General features: G+C 43.2%; 1 protein-coding gene across 6 annotated transcripts in view; it reads right to left on the reverse strand.

The window, feature by feature from the left end:
* ARHGEF7 (Rho guanine nucleotide exchange factor 7) overlaps window positions 1-24,506 on the reverse strand; it is a 171,933-nt gene that overhangs the window by 26,262 nt on the left and 121,165 nt on the right. For 4 of the 6 annotated variants that reach the window (XM_067563686.1, XM_067563681.1, XM_067563687.1 and 1 more), the window contains 4 exons: window positions 18,669-18,747; window positions 16,704-16,843; window positions 14,914-15,138; window positions 12,610-12,703 (listed from right to left, as the gene is read on the reverse strand). In XM_067563686.1, coding sequence (XP_067419787.1) covers window positions 12,610-12,703; window positions 14,914-15,138; window positions 16,704-16,843; window positions 18,669-18,747 — 538 coding nt within the window. Of the gene's footprint in view, window positions 1-11,030; window positions 11,322-12,609; window positions 12,704-14,913; window positions 15,139-16,703; window positions 16,844-18,668; window positions 18,748-24,506 lie in introns of those variants that run through there. The other 2 variants (XM_067563684.1, XM_067563685.1) reach the window with 2 other exon arrangements.

A 24,506-nucleotide genomic window follows, 5' to 3' on the forward strand; every position in this document is an offset into this window, starting at 1 on the left:
GTACAGTATTGTACAGTAGAGATGGAGAACTACTAATTATGTAGGCATTACCTTCCTTAAATTATACCCAAAGTTCATGGAAGTTTTTGGTTGGTATAACTCACATATCTGTTTTGTTTATTCAAAGCGCAATTAACACAGAAGGACAAAGACTATTAATTACTGAAACACTGGATAAAGAAATATGAGTATTTGGCAGCATCAGTGAAGTTATTCAAGTAAAAGTCACTGCAAAACAAAATCATCAAGTTTCCCTTTCAGCAGACAGGCCATCCCTTACATCAAAAGTGCTGACAACTGTAATTTAAAAAAGGTATTTTCAATTAAACAAATAAGTCTTATTTCATCTTTCTTTGAAACTAAACAATAGCTCCTGTTAGTATATGTGATCCTCTCTGAGACCGCAGGTGTTTGATCATCTCTGAGACTGCAGGTGTTTGTTTAGTATCTTGGGGAGGTGGAATGAAGACGCAATTGCATGCTGGTGACTACTGAAGCTCCACACAAATATCTGATTTGATCTGTTGTACTGGGACTGCATTGCAGCAGTTTCTTTACTCCTTGACTGATCTCCATTGGTTAGAACGCAGCAAATTCAGTGTTGTTTCTCAACATTGCTTCATTTCTATTCTGAACTTTAGCAGCTGTGATAGATTAGACATTTATATTTCAGCAGTACTCGAAATTAAAAGATGGGCAGATTAATAGCGACTTGGTTTTTTTAATTCTATTCTATCCTTTCTTCCATATTTTGATTCTTTATTTCTTACATTCTCTCAAATAATCAAGTTTGTGACGTGTCTGTCTTTAAACGGCATAAGTGAAATACAAAGCCATTTTAAGCTCACAGATTCATTTCCCTCCAGCATCAGCCCATCTGTAACCACCATTCCACTCACTTAAAAGGGACAGTAATGAAAAGGATGTTAAAATTGTTTTCAAATTATGTGGCTTATGCACCTATAACTAGCACACTGTATCAAACAGTCAGTATTACTAATTAATATTTTATTACTGGGAAGCAGTATTATGCTCTACAATCTTTAAGATAAATACTTACATGAAGTATGCTTTGTAAATTTAAAGAGTAACAAGAAAAATGGTTTAACATAATTATGTTGTATATGTCCTTTCAACTGGATTTAAAATAAAAACATCAGTAAAGAGCTATAACTCACCTGGATAAAAATGCTATTGCTATGTTTTAATATAACAACAAAACTGTCACTTTAAAGGAAAAGCTTCCATTGTACTTACCTATTATTCAGGAGAATCTGATGAAAAAAGATTTTCCCAAAATGTTCTCTTCTGTGATCAGAGGAAGAGCGAGACAACTAAAACTGCACTCACTTATTTTGTATCATGGGGAACCATTACTCTCTTTTGCTTTGAAGATTTTGAGAAAATGGTACATTTAAATAAAAAAGAAAGTCTCTTATTAGATACGTCCAGAATGTAAGTCTTTTGAAGATGTGGAGGGGATAAATCAAATCTTGTTTTAACAATATCAAATAGAAAGTCTAAATACTCAGATGGGTGAACCTGAGTTTCTGGTATTAAATGAAGATATTGATACAACAGTCATCACAGAAACTTGGCGGAATGATGATAATTAATGGGAACTGGTAATAACAGGGTACAAAATATATAGGTATAACAAAGTAGGTCACGCTGGGGAGGGGAGACTGGTACTATATGTGAAAGAAAGCAGAGTAAAATGTAGTAAAAATCTTAAATGAATCAAACTGTTCCATAGAATCTCTGTGGATAGTAATTCCATGCTTGAATAGTAAGAATATAACAGTAGGGATATATTATCAACCACCTGACCAAGATGGTAATGCTGATTGTAAATGCTCAGGGAGATTACAGACGTTACAAAAACAGAAAAAACAAGGTTACTTACCAGTAACTGATGTTCTTCGAGATGTTCCACTATAGGTGTGTGCACGCCTCCGTGCACGGTTACCCGGAACTTTTTTCCCCTTAGCAGATCCCGAAGGACTGGCTCTGGCGCCCCCTGGAGTCCCGCGCACATGCTGCGGTATATGAGGTGCTGCCGGCCCTACGCCCCCTCAGTCCCTTCTTTCTGCCAACTCCGGCAGCAGGGATGAAGGGTGGGTTGTGGAATGGACATGAGCAACACATCTCGAAGAACATCAGTTACTGGTAAGTAACCTTGTTTTCTTCTTCGAGTGCTTGCTCATGTCCATTCCACTATAGGTGATTAACAAGCACTAACTTTGGAGGTGGGTCGGAGTTACCGGTGAGCGGCCCACAGCACCACTCTGCTGAATCCCGTGTCCTCTCTCGCCTACTGGACGATGGCGTAGTGGGACTTGAAGGTATGCACCGACGACCAGGTGGCAGCTTTGCAGATGTCCTGCAGGGGCACTCTCTCAGGAAGGCTGTAGATGAGGCTTGAGCTCTGGTTGAGTGCGCTGTGATGGTTCCCTGAAGCGGCACCCTTGCCTGCTCGTAGAAGAACTTGATGAATGATGTAATCCACGAGGAGATGCACTGGGTGGAGACAGGTGAGCCTTTCATCCAGTCAGCCACTACGATGAAGAGCTGTATCGATTTCCAGAACAGCTTTGAACGCTTGAAGTAGAAGGCCAGGGCTCATCTCACATCCAGTGAATGCCATCTCCTCTCCTCCTCCGAACCATGCAGTTTGGGAAAAAACACGGGGAGAAAAATATCTTGATTACAATGAAATTGGGAAACCACCTTGGACAGGAAGGCTGGATGCGGCCTCAACTGTACCTTATCCTTACAGAATACTGTATAAGGGGGCTCCGAGGTCAAGGCCCTAATCTCGGAGACCCTCCTAGCTGAGGTAATGGCCACCAGGAAGGCTACCTTCCATAAAAGGATGAGCAGAGGGCATGAAGCCACTGGTTCAAAGGGGGGCCCCGTGAGGACCAGGTTGAGATCCCAAGGAGGCACCGGGTCATGGACTTACAGATAAAGCCTCTCCACCCCCTTGAGGAACCTGATCGACATGGGATGGGAGAACAGCGATCTCCCCTCTAGCAGTTGATGGAAGGCCGAAATGGCTGCCAGGTGAACCTTCAGCAAGCCAGCGCCAGACCCTGGAGCTTTAGCTGGAGCAGGTACTCCAGGATCGCCTGTATAGGCGAGAGGCTGGGCGGGATACCCCGGGACTCCACCCAACAGGTAAACCGCCTCCACTTAGCCCGATACACAACCTGTGTAGAAGGCTTCCTGCGGCCAAGCAGGACTTGTTGGACCTGCTCCGAGCAGGCTCTTTCTCCCTCCATCAGCCACAGAGCCTCCTGGCCGTGAGGTGCAGGGAATTCAGGTCCAGGTGCAACGTGGTCCTGGGATAGAAGGTCTTGCCGCTTTGGGAGCTCCAGGGATGGGGGGATAGAAAGGTCCAGCAGCATGCTGAACCAGTGCTGTCTCGGCCAGGCCATAGCGATGAGTATAACATTCGCTTTGTCCTTCTTTATTTTCAGCAGGGCCTTGGGTAGGAGCGGAATGGGAGGAAATGCATACATGAGGGTCCCCGTCCAGTCCATGAGGAACGCGTTGGATATCAACCCAGTCTCGTGACCCCAGAGCGAGCAGAGCCTCGGACACTTCGTGTTCCAGGTCAACGCGAATAGGTACACCTGGGGAACACCCCACTTCTGGAAGATCATAGCCACCACCTCTGGGTGCAACAACCAGTTGTGGCAGAGTAGAAACGACCTGCTGAGGCGATCCACCTCATCGTTCCTCACTCCCGGGAGGTGAAAGGCAGTCAAGTGGAAATCGTGCCTCACGGCAAAGTCCCACAGACGGGTAGCTTCCTCACAGAGGGCTGAGGAGAGTGCTCCCCCCTGCCTGTTTACATAAAACATGGCTGTGGTGTTGTCCGTCAGCACCTGCACCATTCTGCCTGTCAGGAAACAGAGGACCACCTTGCACGCTAGGTGAATGGCCCTCAGCTCCTTCACGTTGATGTGCAGGCGCCTCTCCTCCCCCAACCAGAGCCCCTGAGTGCCTAGGTTGGCGCTGATGTGAGCTCCCCATCCTACATCCGAAGCGTCAGAAATTAGGGTGACCGATGGGACCAGCTCCCTGAACGGAACGCCCTTCATCACTGCCATGGGAGTCTCCCACCAGTTTAGGGAGGCTAAGACAGGCGGGGGACTGTGACCACCCAATCCATTGGGTGTCTGCTCGGAACATATACCGAGGCCAACCATGCCTGAAGCAATCTGAGCCTCAGGTGAGCTAGTCTCACTACGTAAGTGCAGGCCGCCATGTGGTCTAACAGCTGTAGGCAGTGCCTGGCTGTTGTCATGGGGCATCAGTGTAGAGACCATTGCCTCGAAAAGTGGCTGAGGCAGGAAGGCTCTGGCCTGGGAAGCGTCTATTCGTTGCACTGGGGTTAGTGTGGACTTCTGTTCGTTTATGAGTAGTCCCAGCCTGCTGCACGTGGAGCAAGTGAGGGTCATGCTTTCCTGCACTTGGGACCTGGACTGGTCCCTGATCAGCCAATCGTCCAGGTAAGGAAAAATTTGCACACCCTTTTGTCTCAGGTGGGCAGTCACTACCACCACTCACTTGGTAAACACCCTTGGCCAAAGATAGACCAAAGGGTAGGGCTGTAAACTGGTAGTGGAGCCAGCCACTGTGAAGCGAAGAAAGCTCTTGTAGCTGGGGAGGATAGACACATGAAAGTATGCGTCCTTGAGATGGAGGGAGGCATACCAGTCTCCCGGATCCAGAGAAGGGATTAGGGAGGCTAGGGAAACCATGCGAAACCTGAGTCATTTGACATATTGGCAGGTCTAATATGGGTCTCAGACCCCCCTTTGCCTTGGGGATGAGGAAATCCCTTGAATAGAGCCCCTTCCCCCTTCTGCCTTGAGGGACCATTTCCACTGCTCCCAGGTTGAGGAGGGTGTCCACCTCCTTCAAGATGAGCTGCTTGTGAGAGGGGTCCCTGAAGAGGGACGGAGGGGGAGGGTTGTTGGGGGGGGTAGATGTAAACTGTAGGGCATAGCCCCTCAAGACTATCCCAAGGACACAACGGTCCGAAGTGATTTTTGCCCATTCAGGATAGAAGGGCCTTAACCTGTTTAGGAAGGGGTGGGGTGGGGCGGATCCAGGAGAGCAGTCAGGGCACTATCCTCAGGCGCACCATCAAAATTTCCTCCTTTGGTTGCCCGACCTCCTGGGGGGCTCCTGCTGGAGAGCTGAGGATGGGCTAGGGGGCTGATTTCTTCTTCTTCTTTCTTCTTCTGAATCCCCTACTCCCTATCCCTATAGGGTTGGAAAGGCCTGGGTGGAGACCTTGGCTGCCGCCTGAAAAACTGGGGCATGTAAAGGCCCAGGGAGCGAACTGAGGCCCTGGAGTCCTTCAGACCGTGCAGCTTTGCATTGATCTAGTCCAAGAATAAGGCCGACCCATCAAAGTGGAGATCCTGAATAGCCTGCTGCACCTCCTGGGACAGGCCCAAGGATTGCAGCCACAAGTACCTTCTCATACAGATGGTGGAGGCTATGGCCCTGCCCACCGAGTCAGCAGCGTCACAGGATGTCTGGAGCGCTGCCCTAGCTACCACGGTTCCTTCCTTCACAATAGCATTAAAGTCTGAAGCCTGGTCCTGGGGCAGGGCCTCAGCAAACCACCTGAGGGAGTCCCAAAGGTTGAAATTATATCTGCCCAGGAGGGCCTGCTGGTTGGCAATCCTGAACTGCAGGCTTGCCGTGGAATAAATCTTTCTCCCAAACAAGTCCAGCTTCTTACTGTCCTTGTTCTTGGGAGTTGACCCTGGCTGACCTTGCCTGTCTTTCTGGTTAGCTGCATCTATGACCAGGGTTCCCGGGGTGGGGTGTGTGAACAAATACTAAAACCCTTCGTCCGGGACATAATGACGTAGGGGCGACCAAGGAAGCGGTTTGCCACAGTGCCTTTACAATCTCAAGGACCCTTTCGTGGACTGGGAGGGCCACTCTCGCTGGGGCAGCCACCGCCAGCACATTAAAGAGGCTATCTTCGGCCTCTTTTAACTCCTTCACCTCCAGACCCAAGTTGGAGCCCACTCTCTTGAGCAGCTCCTGGCATGCCCTGAAATCCTCTAGTGGTGGCCAAGTGGTCCTGGGAGACTGCCTCGTCAGGTGAGGAGGAAGAGGACTGCAGAGGTGCAGCTTGTGGGTGTGCCCCCTCCTGGCGAAATGTTGTACCCGCTGAGGTTCCCTCCAGGAGGTCCGACTCTTCGTCTGAGGAGTTGTGCCTATGGGCCTTCTCCTGTGCCAGAAGCACGGACTGCACCCCCAACGACATAATGGATTGGGGCCCCGGCCCCACCTGGATGCCCCATGGTGCCCAATAAGGCTGTTATTGTGGCCATTGTCCCTGGAGCCAACCTGGGGCTGAGTGCGCCACAGGCTGTGACGCTTTGTGGGGGCGTTGGCCCGCTCAACGACTGTCCCCCTTGGGAAACCCTGAGTCATCGTCATGGTCTGAGGGCCTGGACCGGTGGTGCCATGTTTGTCCTCTGTCCCGGGCACCCTTCCATGCTGGGAACTGCCCTCTCAATTCCTCCGACCTGGAGGACTGATGAGGACTGCCTCTATCGCCACGAGCAGTGCCGACGAGCACGGGTGCGCTCCAAAGAGCTAAAAGTACTGGAGAGTCATCTCGATACTGATGATTTCCGTTGCCACTTGCCTTGCGGCCCTGCAGACACCTTCGGTGACCAAGGTTGGTGATGCCCCGAACTCCTTGGTGCCTAGCTGGACTCCGGCAACTGGGTTCCACGCCACGAACTCTGCCGTGCTGGGTCTTCCCCCAGCGACTGGGTTCCGTGCAGCCTCGGTGCGGGCAAACTCCTCGGTGCCAGATCCTCTGACGGTGACCGGGTTCTGCACCGTCTAGGTACAGGCGAACTCCTCGGTGCCGGGTATCTGGAACGGAAGCTGTCTGAGAGCCGCATGGCAGACCTCAACCGGTGCCGCCTCCTGGCGTGCATTGCCTCCAGTGCCGGGGAGCGATGTTGCCGCCAAGACGGAGACTCCACGTCCTGTGCCAGGGTAGGTTGGCTTGACGACGCCGACCTGGAGCGACCACTGGGGGAGCGGCTCTGCTCTATGCTCAGAGACAGTCCGGTGGGAGATCTTCCTCTCCGTACCAGCGATCTCCACCGCCATTCAGGGGGACCCAACGTGGGTTTTCCCCATGACACTGGCCCCTTCTCCCTCGGTGGAGGGGGGTGTGGCGGTGGCGTAGGCAAGGCCAACAAGGCTTTTTCTGCCTGAAAAGCTTCCGGTGTCGACAGTGTCGGCAGGGGCGTTCTCCCACTCCCAGGAGTCAGGGGAGGCTCCCTGACCGGAAATGCAGGCACCGGAGAAGTCTCGATGGCCGGGTCCGGTGCATCTCCGTACTCAACCGTGTCTGTACCGTTGGCGCAGGGGAGTGTCTGCGCTCCACGCGCTGCTTCTTCCTCTTCAGTGCCGGCGATGTTGCGCAGTGCCGAGTCAAGGGTGGTGCCAACGGTGCGCTTTGTACCGAGGTCACGCTCAGTACCAAGGCAGAGTGGGTCGGCTCGGACGCCAGGCGAGAGCGCTGCCTCCATCAGCAGGACTTTCAACCAGATTTCTTGGTCCTTTGGAGTTCTCGGTTTAAAAGCCCTTCAGATCTTGCACTTCTCTTTCCTGTGGGCTTCTCCCAAGTACTTAAGGCAGCAGTTGTGGGGGTCGCTGACCAGGAAGGCCTTCCTGCAAGAGGCACACGGCTTGAAGCCCGGTGACCAGGGCATGGCCCAGCCACTCGAAGTCCTCGCAGAGACTTGCCTTATCTCTAACTACTCTTAACAACACTTAACAACTACTTAACTAACTAAAACTAACTTAGAATATCAAAGTAGTCCAAACAAGGGGAATAGTACTTGCTGAGAGCACGGCTAGTTTCAGCAACTGTCATAGGCAAAAAGAGGAACTGAGGGGGCGTAGGGCCAGCATACCTCATACCACGGTATGTGTGCGGGGCTCCAGGGGGCGCTGGAGTCGGCCCTAAGGGATCTGCTAAGGGGAAAAAGTTCCGAGTAACCGTGCACGGAGGTGTGCACACACCTATAGTATAATAGACATGAACAAGCACTCAAAGAGGAACCCAATAATAATGGGGGATTTAAACTATCCCCATAGTGACTGGGTAAATGTCAACTGATGATGGGATGCAGCGATAAAATTTCTAGACACCATTAATGACTGCTTCTTGGAGTAGCTAGTCCTGGAACCCACAAGGGGAGAGACCATTCTTGATTTAGTCCTAACTGGAGCACAGGATCTGGTCCAAGAGATGAATATCGCTGAGCTGCTCGGTAATAGAGACCATAATTAATTAAATGTAATATCCTTGTAGGGATGAAAAAAAAAACCAAAAAAAACAAAAACAAAGAAACTCACCACAATAGCATTTAGCTTCAAAAAGAAAACCACACAAAAATGAGGAGTCTAGTTAAGCAGAAATTAAAAGGAATAGTCACCAGAGTCAAATGCCTGCAAGCTGCATGGAAACTATTTAAAAACACCATAATAGTGGCTCAAACTATACCTATACGCCAAATAACAAAAAAGAAAAACAAACAAACAAAAACCAGTTAGAGGACCAAAATGCCACCGCTGTTATGCAGTTGAGTGAAAGAGGCAGTTAGATACAAAAAGGTATCCTTTAAAAACTGGAAGTCAAATCCTACTAAGGAAAATAGAAAGGAGCATAAACTCTGACAAGTAAATGTAAAAGTCTAATACGGAAGGCCAAAAAAGAATTTGAAGAGCAACTAGCAAAAATAAATAAATAAATAAACTAACAGCAAACATTTTTTGAAGTACATCAGAAGCAGGAAACCACAATCAATAGGGCCACTAGATGATCAGGGTACTAATGGAGCACTCACGGAAAACAAAGCTTTAGTGAAGAAGCTGAATTAATTATTTGCATAGGTGTTCTCTGCAGAGGATGTGAGGGAGATTCCTATTCCTGAGCCATTCTATTTAGGTGACAAAACTGAGGAACTGTCCCAGACTGAGGTGTCAACAGAGGAGGTTTTGGAACAAATTGATAAACTGAACAGTAATAAGTTCCAGGACCATTTGTGATTCATCCAAGACATCTGAAGGAACTCAAATATGAAATTGCTGAACTATTAATTATGTTTTGTAACCTATTATTTAAATCAGCCTCCATACCAGATCACTGGAAGGTAGCTAATGTAACATGGATTTTAAAAAAGGCTCAAGAAGTGATCCTGGCAATTACAGGCTAGTAAGCCTAAGTTCAGTACCAGGCAAATTGGTTGAAACTATAGTAAAGAAGAGAATTATCAGACACATAGATGAACATGGTTTGTTGGGGAAGAGTAAACACAGCTTTTGTAAAGGGAAATCAAGCCTCACGAATCTATTAGAATTAGAATAATCTTTGAGGGAGTCTACAAACATTTGGACAAGGGTGATCCAGTTTATGTAGTGTATCTGAACTTTCAGAAAGCCTTTGACACCAAAAGCTCTTAAGCAAAGAAAGCCATCATGGGATAAGATGGAAGGCCCTCTCGTGGATAAGTAACTGATTAAAAGGTAGGAAACAAAGGGTAGTAATAAATGGTCAGTTTTCTTAACTGAAAGAGTTAAATAGCAGGGTCCCCCAAGGATCTGTACTGTTCAACATACTCATAAATGATCTGAAAAAGTGAGTGAACAGTGAAGTGGCGAAATTTGCAGATGACACAAAACTGTTCACGATAGGTAAGTCCAAAGCTGACTGAAGAGTTACAAAGGGATCTCACAAAACAGGGCCACAATATGGCAGACGAAAGTCAATGTTGATAAATCCAAAGTAATGCACACTGGAAAAAATAATCCCAACTATACATACAAAATCATGGGGTCTAAATAACCTGTTACCACTCAATAAAGAGATCTTGGTGTCACTGTGGTTAGTTCTCTGAAAATACCTGCTCAGCGTGCAGCAGCAGTCAAAAATGGAACCATTAGGAAAGGGGTAGATAATAAGACACAAAATATCATAATGCCATTATATAAATCCATGGAATGCCCACACCTGCAATATGGCGTGTAGTTCTGGTCAATCCATCTCAAAAAAGATATATTAGAATTAGAAAAGGTCCAGAGAAGAGCAACAAAAATGATTAGCAGCTTCCATATGAAGAGAGACTAAAAAGACAGTGACTGTTCAGTTTAGAAAAGAAACAACTAAGGGGGGAGATGACGGAGGTCTATAAAATCATAAACGGTGTGGAGAAAGTGAATAGGGAAGTTTTATTTAGCTCTTCACCTCACACAAGAACCTAGAGTCACACAGTAAAATTAATAGGCAGCAGGTTTAAAACAATCACCAAGAAGTACTTTTTCCACCCAACAGTCAACCCGTGGAACTCATTGCCAAGACCAAATAAATAACTAGGTTCAACACAAGAATTAGGTAAGTTCATGGAGGATAGGTCCATCAATGACTGTTAAACAAGACTGATGGGTCCCTAAACCTCTGACTGCCAGAAGCTGGGACTAGATGATAGTGGATGGATCACTTGATAAATTCCCTGTTCTATTAATTCTTTCTGCAGCATCCACCACTGGCCACTGTCAGAAGACAGGACACTGGGCTAGATGAACCATTGGTCTGACCCAATATGGCCATTCTTATGTTCTGAAAGTGAAAAGACAGAAGGAAAATAATAGCATTAAAGGAAGAAAATATTGTGATCATATCATTGTATATTATAACCTGTTGGAGACTTTGTAAATTTGCAAAACATTGCAAAAGCACATTGCAAAAGCACTCTCATAGTTCCCATTAAAATTTGAAAATGTTGGCCAGAGTATTTAGTTTCCTAGACTTCCAACAAGTTCCTTTGAACTTGCTTAGTAAAATTACACTAAAACTACTTCAAACTCTCACAATGTTGATTGCTTAAAGGGCTGTGTATATGCTAAAACCAGTTACAACCACCACAGAATGCAACAACAAAACTGACTTTTAAAATATTTTATTGGGCCAATCTGTTTTAAGGACAGTGACAAGATGTTTTGGTACGATGTAGAAGACAGACAACACATTGGTAACTGGTTTAAAAAGCCAAAGCCACAACTTTTATTGGAAAAGCTCAAGCCTGGAACTCTTCAGCTATATCAAAAAAAGGAAGGAACAAGTTTCTTCATTGGAGACCCTGTATCTGTGCATGGCAACTACGTCCTTTCTTGAGGAGGCCTTATGTCTTCTCCACTGTCTTTCATTCCATCCATATGCAAGCTTCTAGTGAGAGGGATGATTGCTTATGCAGCTGTCACATTAATAAGAAAAGTTCAAGCTTCATAGCCCAACTATGTCATGCACGTGAACTCGATATGGACAAGTCAGCTCTCCACATACTACTTGACTAAAGTTTCCATCAGCACATGTGTAAACAACATATAAATCTCTTTCCTAACCTAAATTCCTGCCATATGAAATCCATAGCATGTGCTAGGGGATGAGAAAGCCCCCATTCTAGTTTAGCAAGTGGTATCATGGGAAAAATTCCTTCTCAACCCAAAGTACAGTGATTTTTTATGACATTCACTATGTGCTTCACATGCTTCATACACGCAGGATAGACATGTCTCTGCTCTAAAAAGCCCACAATTTAAGGATACAGAAGCAGGCAAAAATTGAGGAAAGCAAATGTGGTTTTGAGTACATGAACTAGATCAATCTAAATGGCTTAATTATTTTAAGCACCACACAGAACCTTGTTATCACAAATGTTACTTATCCATGTGAATCAGGGTATATTAGTACACACTAAACAGACAGAACTAGAATGAAGACTAGAATAAAGATTGCTTTTCTTCCTGGATAACACACCTATTAACACGTCTTTTCTTTCATCCTTCCTACTCTCCACACTTTTATTGTGCTGCCAATGTTCCCTCTACCTATACTTGCCTAAGCTTTTGTTCTTTATGGTATTTCTTCTTCTTTAAACCCCTCTTCTTCCTCTTCAAAACCTCTCTAACTTTGTCTTACAGCCTATGAAACAGGATAGTCCAGAATTTTCACTGCCCTCTGTCACAAAATAAATGACATACAGAAAACACCTTGTTTCTAAGGAAATACTGGTCCAGTTGTTAGACCTAAAAAATGACCTACCCTGAAAGATATCAGTCTCAGTACCAGCACCTAGAGGTATCTGCTTTCAAATCCCCAACTCGATGGGAACTTTGAAAACAATCAATTCAATAGTCTACATACTTAATAATATTGTGGAAAAGTAGAATACTATTTTTAAACTCTAAATTGCTCTTCTCAGACCAAAAGTTAGTGTACTCAAATTTACAGTACTTTCAGTCATTTCATAAAGGTACCAGAGAGTTAAGAAATGATTTTCCAATAGAGATCATTTCAGTACAAGCCACTCCTGTTATTTTTGCTTGTTGCCAATTAGTATAACAGCCAACTGGAAGTATTAGTACCCAGAGAAAATGGCTATTTTCATTGAAAAAAATTAAAATACCATCCATTCCTCTGCAACTTTCTTTTTATACATTAGCATCTTGTGAATACCCAGATGTTTATTCAGTCTTACTTACTTTTTCTCAGGGCAAACTCTTCGTCTGATGGCTTCCGTTCAGGCTTGCGCTTGGGAAGCAGCTTTTTCATGGTTTTAGGGCTTTTACTGAGATCCTGGGTGAAAAGAAAAAGTAAAGCTTCTTTTTCAAAAAGATTCCAAATACTGATATTCTAGCTTGTGTTCAAGTAGCTGTTAACTATAGAAATCTTATAAAACCATAGCAAAATTTTGCTAGCTGATATTCTTTTTGGCATATTTCAGATTTACTTGAATCCACCTATTCCTCCCCACCCCATTGGCTATTTGCATGTTATTCTTTTGATTCTATGAACAGAAATACACAGCAATGCTGCTGTGAATGTGAAGAGTGAAGGGAACAATGGAAAGCAGAACACAAATATAAAGTATTTTTCTTTACTTTTGAGAGGTAGCCCCATCTTATTTAGAAGCAAATTAAAAAAACCCTAAGAGGGAAGGTTGGTAGATAATACACATGTATTTCTTTAAATCAAAATTTGAAAAGCGCTTGTTACAGCTTTGAAAGGAGAGATCTACAGCAAAAGAATACAGTGACAGAGAAATAACACTTCTGCTCTACAGTGAGTCATGCTAATGTATAGGGATACAAAATATATACTGGTCTAACCCCTTACCTTCAGAATACAGGACATCCTCTATAAATGTGTAGAACAAGAAAGTGAAAAGATGAATGAGCAGGACAAAGACCAATGGGGATGAAGATAGGTTCAAACATTCAGTCATATACTAAGCACTGTAAAGATGAGTGAAATTTTACCACACTTATATTTAACTTAAAAGATGGACATGCACTAGTTGAATAAGTTAATGTAGTAATCAAACCAAAATGTTTAGCCTTCAAATTAAAGGCCATCTCTCTCCCCACATTCCTTTTGTTTTCTTTGGCTAAAAAGTGTTTAATAAGTGACAATGTTTGTCAAAAGATTGACCCCAATTTTAACAGAGAGCACAATTTGTGTGCCTGCAAAAAATTCAAATTTCTGCCCATAAAAACTTATCTTCAGCACACGCACTAAAGATATTTGCAGGAATAACTGTGCACACTCCTTTGGGAATTGGTTCTTAATATTAAATTAGAATCATGACAATGTATGAAACAAGCTTTTCTACAAAAATTCAATATTGCCTCTGAATAAAGTATACTACGTCTCTGCCATATGCCTACTACTTTGCCCTTTTATAGTGCACTCCATCAGAGGATCCCAACATGCTTTACCAAAGTGGGTAAACTCTATTTCCCCCATTTTACAGCTTGTAAATAGAGACACAAAGTGGCTATGAGTTGCCCATAGTCTCACAGCAAGTTATTAATAGAATCTCTTGCTTAAATTTACTACACACAGCTACCTCTGTCATCAAATTACATGCACCACCAAATTCTACATAAACCAAACATTTTAAATAGTCTTCATTTTTACAAAAAGGCAGAATTTAATAACAAGTCAGTCTACCACTGCCATCCTTTTATGGATGAATAAAAATAATTTTGTATTTCTTTTACAGTACAGCTCAAAATCTGCCACATTAAAGAATGAGGGGTGAGGTTTAATGGAGAACAAAGAATCATTACATGTCATCATAATTGATGTAATTTGAAGATGATGTCAAATGAGTTTCACCTGATCACAAAAAGTCATATACTATAACTTCTAGGATTAAATTAAAAAGTTTTACTAAGTGCATATAAACAACAGTTTAATATTCAGAAATGAAATTAATCATAACTGTAAATGTTCAAAATTATTTGAGACTCCATATTTCCATACACAATAGGAAATACAGGGTAGATTGCTGATTCTGGACTCTTTCTCCATTCACCAGCAAGCAGAGGCAACACACTAATCTCTGGGGGGTACCGAGAGAATGTCGCACTTCGCTCACTAATGACACTGACTGATCAATTTTAAAACGGCATTGCCTCATTGCAAAAGATGTTTCTCTAACCCTATTTGACCTGAAGGATGATAGTTCTCTGTATCCTGTTATACTTCTAAGTATAAGGGAAGTAGAAAAAAAAACTAGGAGAAAATCTTCATGGCTCAGATACGGATGCATGAATGCAGATGATTATCACTCCATCTGCCCCAAACAGTTGATGATGATGAATACAAGTGGGCACTAATCAATTACCACTGTTTCAGTATTAGTTTAAATTAAGTTAAAACATACATATATAAACACACATAAAGAACTATAGAAGATCATGATACGAAAATAACTGAGTTACACTTCTTCGTATAGTCCTGTACTTCTACAGTAACATTTCTGGTTTCCAGCACCTCACCTCTTTATAACAGAGAGCTGCTGAAGGCCGTAGTGGAGGTGCAGGTCGTAAACAGCTCAAACTCCAAGGTTTCGGAGTTTTAGGAGGTTCCAGAGGTCCCCAGTTTATAGTGGTATGTGGAGTCCCATGATGTGAAGGATGTGGAAGCGTGTGGTATGCAGGAGTCAGTGGTATTGGTTTGCTGTCTGAATGTTTGCTGGATGGTGTTACTGGATGAGAAGGAAGCTGCCAAACATACAAAGAGAAGGGGTGAGAAAATGATATTGTACTATTCTATAAGATTAAAAAGTAATTGTCGAAACCATTTACACTGGTTACTTAACATTTACACTGGTTAGACAAAATCATTTACACTGGTTACTTAACATTTCTATTTATTACAGCACCAACCAGCACAGTTTTAAAAGCTGAATAATAATTATTGACACAACAGAACATAATTTCTTTCAAGAAACTTATTGTCTATCACAGAAACATTATGCATTGAACCACAACAGCTCTGAGCAATTTGCTCCCACCCCTCTCACATTAAACATTTAAAAAGCGAGCTCAAAAAACCAGTTTAGCTTAACTCACTCAAATATAGAAATGCCACAAAGTTACTTGTAGAGCAGATTGAAACTCAAAACTTCTTGTTTGGAGGGACATTTGGAAAATAGTTTTTGATCCAAATCAGAACAAAATCAAATATTTTCTAAATTGCCCACAAATCAGTTTCAGAAAATTTTCGTTTCAGAATTTTGTTACAAATTTTGTTAATGTTTTCTCCATTTTCCCCATTAATTTTATATTAACATGTGCACTAGTACTATTACTGACACCATAATATAGCATAATAATTCAATATTTTATTATTTTATATAGTTTTTTATTTTTAAAATCATTATGGGCAGCTGCTATTTAGTAAAGATTGAAACATTTTATCTTCTTTTCTAGGACCCAGTGTCTCCTCTGTATTGTAATGAAACAATTTGAAACAAATAAAATACATGAAATATAATAGTTAAAATAAAATTTAAAATAAAAATAGAATGTCATCTTATGACATGTCAAAAATAATAATGTATATTGTGCACAACTTTGACTGACATGTTATGAAACAATGTAAAAATATATCTAAATGAAAAAGCTATAAAATAAATTAAAGTTGAAAATAATACTTCAGAATTCCCCAAAACAAAATCTTGGAATTTCCCAAAACTAAGGTTTTCCCAAACTGACATTTTTTCATTTAGGAGTTTCTTTGTCCTGCAGAAATGTTAGTCAAAATCAACTCTTTCATCAAAAACAACATTTTGAAAAGGAAGCATTTTTAGTCAGAAAAAAATGTTCTGATGAAAAATGTTTCTGAACCTATCTTAACCTGCTTTGCCAAGGTGATGCAAGATAACCATTATTCTAAGAACACTTAAAGGAAAATATCAGATGCCATATTCAGGCATAATGAGAAAAAGTTAAAGACGGAGTCTCAGCTTTAACCATGAATTTCCTGGGGGTTTCCTTGTTTATCTGTTGAAGCCAAACTGTTAAGTTACATTAATATATTTTGTATCTGTGCATAAGTGATCAAACCTTTCCTCTAATTCTTCTAATTTGAAAATATATAAAACAAATTGGGTAAACAAGAAATTGGATCAATTAAAGCATTTGGTGGTTCCTGTTACTCATGGTGAAAAAAAATTAGAATGATTTAAATAGTTGTATAAAATTTATAATCCAGGTCATTTTTCTCCTAACAATTCAAGCAAATGCTTGTTTGTTTCAGCCCATATGACTAAGGTATTTCTTACAGTGTGAGATGGCACAGAATGAGGTTTAATAGTGGGATTCCCAACAGTTGTAACTTTGGTTTGCTTCTGCAGATGATCCACCCATTCATGCAAATCTTGTTGGTTGTTACATGATACCAATATCCGCTCAATCATATTTCCTAGAAAAAGCACAAGATTTAGAAACTCTTAAAAACAACTTTATTTTACTATTTAGAAACATTTAAATAGTAATCTTTGAAGTAATCTATGTTTTTGTCATGCACTCAATCCCTGTAGCACCTAAGGGCTGAACAAAGATTTAAAAGTGTAATTTCTATCCAAAGGAATGATATATTTCAACCCCTTTCCTCACCGTGATAGATTTTTCTTCAGATGTCTGTCCTTGCAGAAACAGGCCATTTTGCAATCTCAACTAAGGACAGTTTATGCAAAGAAACTAATCTCTATCAATTAAAGTCATCCTGGTCTCTGAGAAACACAGATGAGGCCCTTCCACCAAAAACAAGCAAGCAAGCAAACAAGAAAGAGCATCTAATAAAATAATATTACCTCACCTACCTTGTCTCTCTAATATCCTGGAACCAAAATGGCTACAACTCTGCATACAGCATCTAACCTGACAGTTTCTCCTAATCTCTATACAGTTATAGATTTTCTTCCACTGAAGAACCACAAGATTAAGGCACACAGTTAGTGAGGAGACATGGGTTGCTGCATTTTCAACATGCGGATGACACAGCTTAGTGGTTCTATTTCATCTGACCTGGCCAGAACAGTTGATTGCACTACTCAATGTTTAAGGGAGAGCAGAGGCATTGATCCAGTCTGACTGCCTGACACTTAATCTAGATAATAAAACTGAGGTTAAAAGTTGGTCACTTGGGGGAAGCAACTGGAGCGTGTTATGAGGACAATGTCAGTGCCGCTGGTTGAAGAGAGAGTGAGCGAGACTGTGTGTGGATGGGTGGGTGGTGGTTGGTTGTTCTGGTTTGCAATCAAGATATGTGAGGTTAGATTTTCAGCTGCCTCTGAAAGCAGCAATTGGTGGCAGCAATAACTAGGTTTGGCTTCTTCTCTCTCTTCATATAGTCAAGAGGTTGTAACCATTCTTTCGGCTGTGGACCTTGTGACTATCATGACACCTTCATCCCCTGGAGATTAGATTATTTCAATGCAATCTACTTGAGGCTACATTTTAAACCTAACCAGAAACTGAAGCAGGTGAAGCATTCAGCACAGCAGCCCACTTGCTATGCAGTATGATTTTTCCGTGAGCACATTAAGCCTGTGTTCAGTACCCTGAACTAGATCCTTTTGGTTTCTGGGGCAATCGTAAGGTATTGGTGTTGACCTATAAAACAATAAATGGCCAGGAATCTACCTTAGCAACTGCCTCTCTCCTCATGACAAACCACCAGTGGAGAAACCTGAACTGAGACCCTTTTGGGATGGGAGTTTGCTTCTGGTAGAGTGTTCTGTAGGAGACCCTCTAGAATGTTCTTCCTTTCTTGGTCCAAAATAGTAGCCTGAATTTGCTGAGTGTTAGAGACAGGCTGCAAGACTTGTCTTTTCTTCCTTGCTTTAAAAGCGGAGGAGGAAGATTTGTTAAGGTCTAGAAAATTGTGTTGACAGAGACAGGGGCCTATGAAATGGCTTATGTTTAATATAAAATCTACTGTTTGGGGTACTCAAATACTAGGAAAAAACAGTGGAATTAAAATTATACAAAATAAACTAAATGTCAAGGGCACCCAGAGCCTGGGATGAGCAGTCTTTTTTTTTTTTTAAACCTAGGAAAGCTGTGGAATTCCTGTCATTGGAGGTTTTAAAGAATAGGTTAGATGAACATGGATGATTTAGCTATACTTAATCTTGCCTCAGTGTTGGTGGATGGAAGGACTAGATGACCTCCTGAAGTCCCTTCCAGCCCTACATTTCTATGATAAACCAAAATAAATCAATAGAAATGCTCATGGACATTACCTGCTATTTCAAATGCATTTTTGTGATTTTCACTGTCTTCTAGCTTTGTGATGGTCATTCCTGTCATTGGCAGTTTTCCCTAGAAAAGTCATAACATGGTTTTCTTTCCTTTTTTTAAAAACAAACTAACAAAGATGTTTTATTTTATATATATATATTATATAATATGCATAATTCAAACAGGCAACCAGATGATAAACCAGTAAATTGAAACATACATCATGGAAAAAAGAATAACTAAATTACATAGCTTTTTGTGCTAAGAACAACTTCTGTTCTTATATCATTAGTTAATTTGAAATCTGCACAAACTGTGGATAGCGCATGTAAATACATTACAATGCAAATTCACCAAGAGAGGACTTGGACCATCTGTGGATTTGAGAGCTACTAGGAACACATATCTCCACCTCTGTTCCATACTTAGTGGAGTTGATAATTCAGTACTATTAATGGAACTTCTGTCTGAGACAGCATTGCACCAAGACACCAGCATGATGCTAGTAGAGAATCCATCTTGACATGTGAAACTGAGGACCTGTCTCTTCTTGCCATGACAGCACTTTATGAAAGGTTTTAAACAAACTGGGCAAGTAATTTATAGTCAATAATACAGTCAACAAATTACACTTCTTTTTCTGACTGCAAAAGGTCTGCAAGCAGAATGCCATTTTCTCATGTTTATTTAATACTGAATTAAGATGATTCAACAACTTCTGAAAATAATTTTTGGTCTGTAGCTCATTTAAGTATTCAGTATTCAACATTTGAGCTCTTTTGATGGGATATATAGGCCACGTGGTATGTTTCTATTGGCTGATTGGATGACTAACTCTTAGAATCAGGTTTCCAGTGTAAATAAGTATATATACAATCTGAAATTCTGCAAGTATTCACCTATTTTTGCTTCTTCAAACACTGGCCACTAGCAGTATTCACTGTAGGTAACTCATAAACAGCACTCATTGAGGAGGGTGCGAGGACCCATGCTGCACGACAGAATACAGGACTGCTGAGTCAAAGGATAAACCTGCTGTGTTAGCCTGGACCATTGCATAATGCCCAGTAAAGGTGTGTAGTGAGCTCCATGTTGCCCCGCTACAGATTTCTAGGAAGGTTCACCTTGGAGAAAAGCTACAGAGTCTGCATGCACTGTAGTCCAACAAGCCCTCACCCTTCAGGAGGATGGGTTTCCATTTGTTTAAAACACAGCCAATGCAGCCCAAAATCCATTTCTACAGCCTTTGTGACAAAATTTCATCCACTCAGTGAAGGAGACGAATAATCTTAGGAATTTTCTAAAGGGCGTTGTCCATTACAGATAGAAGATCAGAGCTCGATGAACTGCCAAAGAATTACGTTTTCTGTCTTCTCTAGTGACATGAGGTTTCGTATAGAACACTGTAGATGTATGGTCTGATTCAGGTGGAATTCAGAGGAAACCTTTGTGATGAACTTGGGATGTAGCCTCAGGGACACTTTATCCCTATGAACATGTAGGGCATCTGACATAAGCATCACAAGCCCCTCAAGCAGAAGTCATTCTCATTAAGAAGACTCCTTTTATAGAAAGATGGGAAAGGGACAGGAAGCCAAGGGCTTGAATGGAAGATTCATAAGTGCTGACAGAAGTAGGTCTCAGTTAGGAGTTGGCGCTGATACTAGAGGGAAGACCTTTCAGAAAAACCTCACAATTGTAGGGTGGGTCGATATCAAGCAGTTATCTGTCAAAGGATGGAAATCATTGATCACTGCCAGATGCATGCACAACAAACTAATGGATAGTCCTTGTGACTTCAGGGAGAGAAGATATTTCAAGATGGAAGAGATTCCAGAGTCCAGTGGAGGTACCTGATGCTGCAGCAGACGGAGAATCTCTTCCACTTGGCACCACAGTATTTTCTTGTGGAAGCCATTCCGCTGTTTTGATGATGAACTGATCTGCCTCTGACCACAACATTTCCATGCTCAATGATGTTCCAAATACCAAACTGTGAGGTAGATGGATATCAGGCTGGGATGGATGGTTCTGCCTTCATCCAAAGTCAGGAGGTTTAGCAACGGTGCAATCAGATGCATGGACACATGGACATCTGGATGATGCTGGTGAATCAAAACTGCTTCAGCCATCTAGCTGCCACCGGAATCACTGTCGATTTGTACTGCTTAAGCTTGTTCAAGACTCAAGGTAAGAAGGAGATGAGAGGGAAAGAATACAATAGTGGCTCTGACTACTGAACTAGAAATCAATCCCCTCTGGAACTGTGCCCTTGGGCAGTATGAGAGCAATAGGCTGGATACTTCTTGTTTACCTGGAGTGCAAAGAAGTCCCATGATGGTGAATATGCCCCCCCATCCCGGTAGATGTTCTGTACCACTGAGCTGCGAAGTTCCCAGTAGTGCTCCCTGTGGAAACGTCTGCTGAGACTATCTGCTAAGGTGTTCATTATTCTGGGAGGCGCACTGCTGAGAGGGTGATCTGATGTCAGAGGCACCGATTCCAGAGTCTGCCTGCCTCTGTGCAAACAGCATCAGATCTCGCTACCCCCTGCACTTGTTTACGTAGAATACTGTGGTCAAGTTGCACAACGTGACCAGAGCAGAGAGGAAATGTGGGAAAGGCAGAAACCTTCCGCAAGCCTCATGAACTACTTGAAGTTATGGTAGATGTGGTTCCTGTTTGCCACTTGGTTATCCAGATGTGCTCCCCATACAGAAGGAAGGTGTATGTGATTAGTTTCTTGGTGTATAGAGGGGGCTTTCTCCTTTTCCCACCCGGTGAGAGAAGACAGAACAATCCGATGGTTCACAACTCACTTATACCGTGCAGAGCCATGCCTGAAAGCAATAAAGGAGAAGCCTGGCTAACGGTGTTGCATATGTGCAGCTGCACACGTGGCTGAGAAGGCTCACTCAGAGACAAGCTGTCATCTAGGGGCTCAGTTAGAGCTGGGGAACAAGGTCTCTCATCATGAGGAGCCTGTCCCAAGGTAAGCAAGCTTTGGCTGAAGTCCAGAGGCACTCTAATGAATTCTATCATCAACATGGGGATTACAGTGGATTTTTCTAGGTTTACTTGAAGCCCTAAGGCTTGCATGAGACTGTGGAGGGGATGTACTGTCCACTGGACTTCCTGAGATGATTACCCTGCGAGCAGTCAGTCATCAAGATAAGGAAACACTGGGCTGCCCTGGCAATGCAGGTATGTTGCTACCACAGAGCGTACCTTTATGAATACCTTTGGGGCTCTCAAGAGACTGAAAGGAAGGACTCTGTACTGGTAATGATCTAGGCCCACCGTAAAGCACAAAAGCTTCCTGTGGAAAGGGTGAATGTCTATATGAAAATATGCTGCTTTCAAATAGAGAACTGCAAACAAGTCACCTTTGTTGAGGGAGGCTATGAAGACATTCAGTAGTCTGAGATCTAGGATGGGTCTCCATCTGTCTTTCTTCTTGGGAATGAGGAAATACCTCAAATAGAAACCCTTCCCCTTGTGCTGAGGAGGCTTGGGCTCTACAGCTTGTAGCTGAAGACAGGAGCTTATCTCCTGTTTGAGTAAACTCTCAGAAGAGGGGTCCTTGAAGGGGGATGGACAAGATTGTCCGGTGTAGGGACAGAAATAAATTCTATCATGTACCCATCTTTTCTGATATGTAGCCACACTGGGAAGAAGCAGAACAGGCAGCCACCACAGTGGGTGGGAGAATCCAGCTGCATGGAGATGGGGCCATCGAGAGCCACCAGCCTATCAAAATGACTTCTTGGCAAGTGGTTGCTGGTGAGGAGGAAGCAATAGCAGGGGTGGCTCATAAGCAATGACAGCCATTCCTGGGTGGCTCATAAGCCCATTGACAGAAAAAGGGCTGGGGAGTCTGACACTGTCTGTAAGGAGATGGTTTAGAGTATTTCCTCCAAGGAGTCGAGGTGTAAAATCCCTAGGGATTGGAGGATAGTCCAGAAATCTCTGAGTAAGTGCAATGATTCATCATTTTTTTTGGCTGAACAGAAGAGGAGATCATCCACTGTTGCATGGACATCCTTAGGGAACCGCAAGGAAGGAAGCCAAGAAGCCCACCTCAGAATTATCAAAGTCGTCATGGAGTGGGAAGTGGTATTGGCTGCATATAGTGATGCCTGGAGGGACAACCAGGCTATGAGCTTCCTCTGATCCAGGATAGCCTGAAACTATGGCCTGAGCTCATGAGAAAGTATGCTAGAGAACTCAGACAGCTTATTATAATTAATAAAGTCTTATTTCAAAATTAAAGCATGGTAATTTGCTATCAAAAACAGTAAGCTGGCGGAAGAGAAAATCTTTCTCCTGAGGAGTCCAGTTATTTTTGCATTCTTTTCAGAAGAGGCGGACCAAAGCTGGTGTAGACTATTGTGATCTGTAACAGCCAGTAAAAACCATCCTTTTCAGAGTTGGGGCGTAGGCTGCTGGAGTGTGCCAAACAGCCGCGACCAATTCAAGTATGGCCTTGTTGATTGGAAGTGCCACCTAGACAGGGCTTGTAGTCTGGAGGATACCAGAAGCTTATGAATAAAGTCTTGAACTGCCTCCAGAGGAATCTGTAAAAGCCTCCATGAGCCTCCTTAGGAGGCATAATCATTAGGTGGCAAAGCGGGGAGCCGGCGCCACTGCTTCATCAGGAGATGAACAAGAGAGAGCCACAGATGGTTCGGGCAATACTGGATGGTTGGGCTGTTACTCCTCATAGCACTCCTGAGAGAGCTGAGGCTCTTGTTTGAGGTGATCTCTGACTATATTCCTGCTCCAATCTCCTGGAGCCAGAAGGCCTATTGTAAGGATCTCAAGCACTCTAATAGGTCCAGAATGTAGGGTTGTATGGGCATAGAGGTAGTCCTCATGTGAGAGTGCCTCTGGTCCTGGGCCCAATAGTATGACTTGTGGGGGGGCTGACAGGGCACCCATGAGACTCTGGAACCCCTGTCGGGCTACTGTCATGGCTTGAGACCATTGGAATGGCCAGTGCATCACCCTCCTTTGCAATCTCACCAAAAGATTATGAGTCCTCAGTGTCCATAGCTGGAGCAATTTGTAATACATGCCTTGAGATGCCATTGCTGCTAGATGGTATTGATGAGTGGTGCATTGCTGGTGCTGGCCGCTGGATGACATGGCTGGTGAAAGGGACTGGCAAGTGGCATACCAACTGCATAGGTAATCTGGAGATTACCAGATCTGAGAGCAGCAGCAACTCCAGGTCAGTATAAGCCATTAGGTCCTTAAGAATAGTATAGCAGAGTCCAGTAGGAGAGCAAGAGGGGCTTCTATGCACAGGTGGATCCAGTGGTACAGATTTGGAATGGCATTAGGTGTTGGCACCATGAGTTCAAGAAGCTCCTGCACGTAGCATATGTCTATTTTAAGGCTGTATTTGATTCATCTGACTGAGTCACGCTATGGAAGGTCTTACGGACATAGGTGTCCCACCACTCTGCTGGACTTGAATAGTGAGTGCATAATGGAACCATTGCCTGCGTAGATCTCGGGAATCCGATGTTGGCATCTTTTAAATCAGCATCTGGTGTCAGACAGGGCTGCGAGCTCTGACAGGTTATGCGAGGCACCCCAGCAAATGGAGGAGGAGTCAGCTAAGGTTGGCCTCCATATTTCATGGTCAAAGACAAAGCTTCAAAATCTAGGATCAGGTTCACCCACGACTCCAATCTCTTTGAACAATGAAACTGTTGAAGGAGTTTGTTGTTTGTTTTTTGCTGTTGTTTTGTTGTTGTTTGTTATTTGGGCTCTATATTCACCAGTTCCTCCAACTCTTACACAGAGGTACTCCACTGGATTGGCATCACAAG

This window comes from Emydura macquarii, unplaced genomic scaffold (genome assembly GCF_026122565.2).
Source record: "Emydura macquarii macquarii isolate MOO-44397 ecotype Brisbane River unplaced genomic scaffold, CSIRO-AGI_Emac_v2 contig_2531, whole genome shotgun sequence".
NCBI classification, from domain to species: domain Eukaryota; kingdom Metazoa; phylum Chordata; order Testudines; family Chelidae; genus Emydura; species Emydura macquarii.